General features: G+C 52.8%; 1 protein-coding gene across 3 annotated transcripts in view; it reads left to right on the forward strand.

Moving 5' to 3' along the window:
• LOC101766871 overlaps positions 1-3,654 on the forward strand; it is a 9,458-nt gene extending 5,804 nt beyond the window's left edge. Inside the window, exon 2 of one of the 3 annotated variants that reach the window (XM_004978758.3) lies at positions 375-3,654. In XM_004978758.3, coding sequence (XP_004978815.1) covers positions 1,149-3,392 — 2,244 coding nt within the window. In that variant the 5' untranslated portion in view covers positions 375-1,148 and the 3' untranslated portion in view covers positions 3,393-3,654. The remainder of the gene's footprint in view (positions 1-374) is intronic. The other 2 variants (XM_004978759.3, XM_004978760.3) reach the window with 2 other exon arrangements.

Consider the following 3,654-nt stretch of genomic DNA (forward strand, 5'->3'; position numbering starts at 1 on the left):
ATTTTTTAATTTTTAATATCTTTAGTACCGTTTATTCCATCCGGTACTAGAGGACGTCCCTCTAGTACCGATTGGCTAGTACCGGTTGTACAGCCGGTACCAGAGGGAGGTTCCCAACCGGTAGTGGAGCCACGTGAATTTCAGCCAAAAATCCCAAAAACTCAGTGGTTGTTGGTTATACCAGCCATCCCAGGTAAATATATTCATTGGTATTTTTTTTTCAGATGAAATTTGCTTAACACTTCAAATTTTGGTCAAATTTTTTTAAAAAAATGAAAAACTTGCTCTATTTAGGTCGAACCCTTGTCTAGATTACCTGAAACAAGGTGGTGACTGAGGAAAAGTTGATGAAAATTTCTAATGAAAATTCGCAGAAGTTTATGCAGCAATTCTGATTGTCGTTTCAGCTACAAGAGCAGTGTCATGGAGAGGTGAATAGAATTAAAAGCGAAGGTGCTCAGAAATATCATGGATGGGTTATCGGTGTTTCATGGAAAGTGGCATTGTTTTGTCCTTGTTTAGTCTCATGGTGTTCTGGCGAGTGGTTTATTGTGTCCTGATAGTTGCAGCCTTTAAACTTTGTCAACAATTTGGTATTTGTTGGTTACTGCATAATGTCTTTACAATAAATGGTTAATGGAACTGTGTGATAATTTCCCTGGACTACGACACCCTCGTTGGAGTACATGACTTGCTGAGTCAAGTCATGAGCAACTCTATCAGACTATCACTACCTCCTCTACCTATCTTGTTGACCCCTAGGGTTTAGAGTGTCTGGCCTTCGTGCTTAGCTTCAGACTCTTTATATTGACATCTAGGGTCCACCTTTCCATTAATGATAGCAAAGTTGTTGGCTTCCATGGTGCCTTTAATTTGATGTAGGGCATGATGGTGGACTGGGTTTGCACTTTGCACCTTTGTCAAGTCTCTAATAGGGGGCGGCATTGCATCCAAGGGTTCCATTACCAAAGAAGCAACAGAGTTACAAAAAGTTCAAAAGTACAGACCTCAACTATTAACTGGTGGCCTGGAGACTTACCAAATAAAAGATGATCCCTCCGAGACTTACATTGAGAGCGTGCTAGGTACTATACTCCATATTCCATACTTCTGGGAGTACTTGCTCATTCACACGCCAGGCAAGCAAGATGAGCAGCAGCGCCTTTGGAGTAAGCAGCGTGCAGTTGTGGGTGATGGTGGCGACGCTGCTGCTGCTGGCCAAGTTCGCCATCGGCTCCATCGGGCCCTGGATCTTCTCATCCCGGCGGTTGATAGCTCCCCTCGTTCGATTGCTGCATGTCCTCAACCATTACGCGGTGATCTACACCCTCGGGCTCATGCAGCCCTCTTCCTCCCACCACGCCGACGATCCAAGCGTCCCAAGCGTGGCCGAATTCTTACAGGTATGGGCTGTTCTCATAGTGACCATGCAGGACAGCGTCAGCATCGGCCGGCCATACAAGACCAAGGAGATGACCCTGATCGACCTGCTATCCTCCGTGTGGTCGGCCAACCAAATCAGAGTGCGCACACGGGCAAGGCTCGCCGCGCCTCTCTGGATCATCTGGTGCATTCACGCCTCCCGCGTCGTCTGGCACTATGTCTCCACCATACGCGCCACGAACGCCAGCCTCGACAACGTCAAGCTTGTCAGCGATTACATGATGACATCGCAGCACACCGACGACGACGATGCCTGCCCCAGCACCATGCGTGGATACAGGTACATCGTCGTCTGGGAAGATGAACAGATGATGGAGGTCAGCGGACCACCCGGCTTCACGCTTGAGATGAAGCTGACGGGACCCAAGGCCGCTCAGCTCCTGACCGTGGACAAGGTATGGGAGCAAGCCCAAGACAAGGACGACAGGCTGCTGAGCAGGACCGCGGACAGAGACAACATGTTCAAGGACGTGTGCCTCTCCTTCGCCCTGTATAAACTGCAGCGCCGCCGGTTCTACAACTTCCCCGTTGCCGAGGCCGCGCACCCAGCCACGCGGCGGCTCGTCTCCGACGCCATCTTGGAGGAGGGTGCTGACGGGACCTACGAGCGGGCGCTCCGCATCACCGAGGTAGAGCTGTCCTTCCTCCACGCCTCTTTCTACAGCAGGCACGCCGTGGTGTTCTCCGGGGGCTTCCCGTGGGTGCAGCTAGCTCTGTCACTGCTCGTGACTGTGGCTGCACTGTACCTGGCCTGTGCTGTTGGCGACATACCCAGCACTGGTAATATTGTAGCCGGCAAGAGGGAAAGAGTCGTGAGAATTACTCACGGAGCGCTCTTCACGTACCTCGTCATCGCCATCGTCGTCTGCCGGGAGCTCGGGGAGGTCAGCATCTATGTGCTGTCGCAGTGGACCAAGGTATGGATCATCTGCCACTACATCAAGCTGAAAGGGTGTCAAGGGAGGATCAAGGCGGCACGGCAACTGATGATGGAGATGGTGGCGAGGATCATGTTCCGAGTCATCAGGGGAGGCCAGTGGGGTCGACAGATTCGCCAGCATAACCTACTAGCAAGGCCGTCCACGCTAGCACAATTCGCATGGCCCCTTATCCTCAGGAAGGTGAAGCTGCAGCGCGAGGCAAAGAGGGTATTGTTCCAGTCACTCAAGACCCTCATCGATACCCCGCTCCCATCGCCAGAGCCTTCCGCTCAACAACAGATGATGAACAGCCTACTGATGTCGTATTCCCGCAGTGCATTCCCAATCCCCGCTGGCCCCGCGCAATCACACTCAAAATTACCCGTCATCGAGGGTACCGCCAGTGATCTCGAGGGCGAGACCCACAAGATTCTGGTCTGGCATATCGCCACCAGCCTCTGCCAGATGAAGATACTGGATGAGGCTGGAGAACGCGGCGCCGACCTGTACACCCTGCCGAAGTCGCCGTTCACCGGCGACCTCGCGGCCGTGACGCCACATTACATCACCGCGGTAAGCTTGTCCAACTACTGCGCGTACCTGGTGACGCAGGGGCTGGTGCCTGACAACGGCCTCGTCGCCAACAAGGTCTTCCACGCCGTGTCTGACGAGGTCCGCGATGCCTTGCGCGGGTGCAGCACAATGACAGAGATCCGGAACAAACTGACTGTCACTCCTGAAAACGGCGCGGCGACGACAATCCTCGGGATGGGCGCGCAGCTGTCGGAGAAGCTCATGTCCTTGTACAAGAGGGACGACGAGCTGTGGGAGCGCCTGGGTAGGTTCTGGGCAGGGTTCCTGCTGCACCTGTCGGCGTCTACGAGGGCGGCCAAGCACAGGATACATCTGCAAGGGCGTGGGGAGCTCACCACGCTCCTCTGGGTGCTGCTGTCGCACGCCGGGTTCCTCGGCAACACCAGCCACGGAGAGCAACTGCTGGACCCGGAAGACCTCAACGACGTCTGCTGATCAGTGCGCGCGAATGTGTGTGTGAGCGCTTAGATCTCGGTTGTCAGTCCCAGAGTATCTTCACGAATGACCAATGATTCCTTTGTATTCTAGACTGCTGGTTAGTTTGGACTTCGTGTGGTGTCTTCACCCTATGATTTCTTCGTGTTCTATGTTCATGTATGGTCATCATATTTCTGAATGCTTGTAAGCCATTGTTATGTTCTTATATAATGTATTCACAGCCTCTTACGTACTTTGAAAGGCTGAACTTTGCACTTGA

The sequence above is a fragment of the Setaria italica genome, chromosome VIII, assembly GCF_000263155.2.
Source record: "Setaria italica strain Yugu1 chromosome VIII, Setaria_italica_v2.0, whole genome shotgun sequence".
Taxonomy (NCBI): Eukaryota; Viridiplantae; Streptophyta; class Magnoliopsida; order Poales; family Poaceae; genus Setaria; species Setaria italica.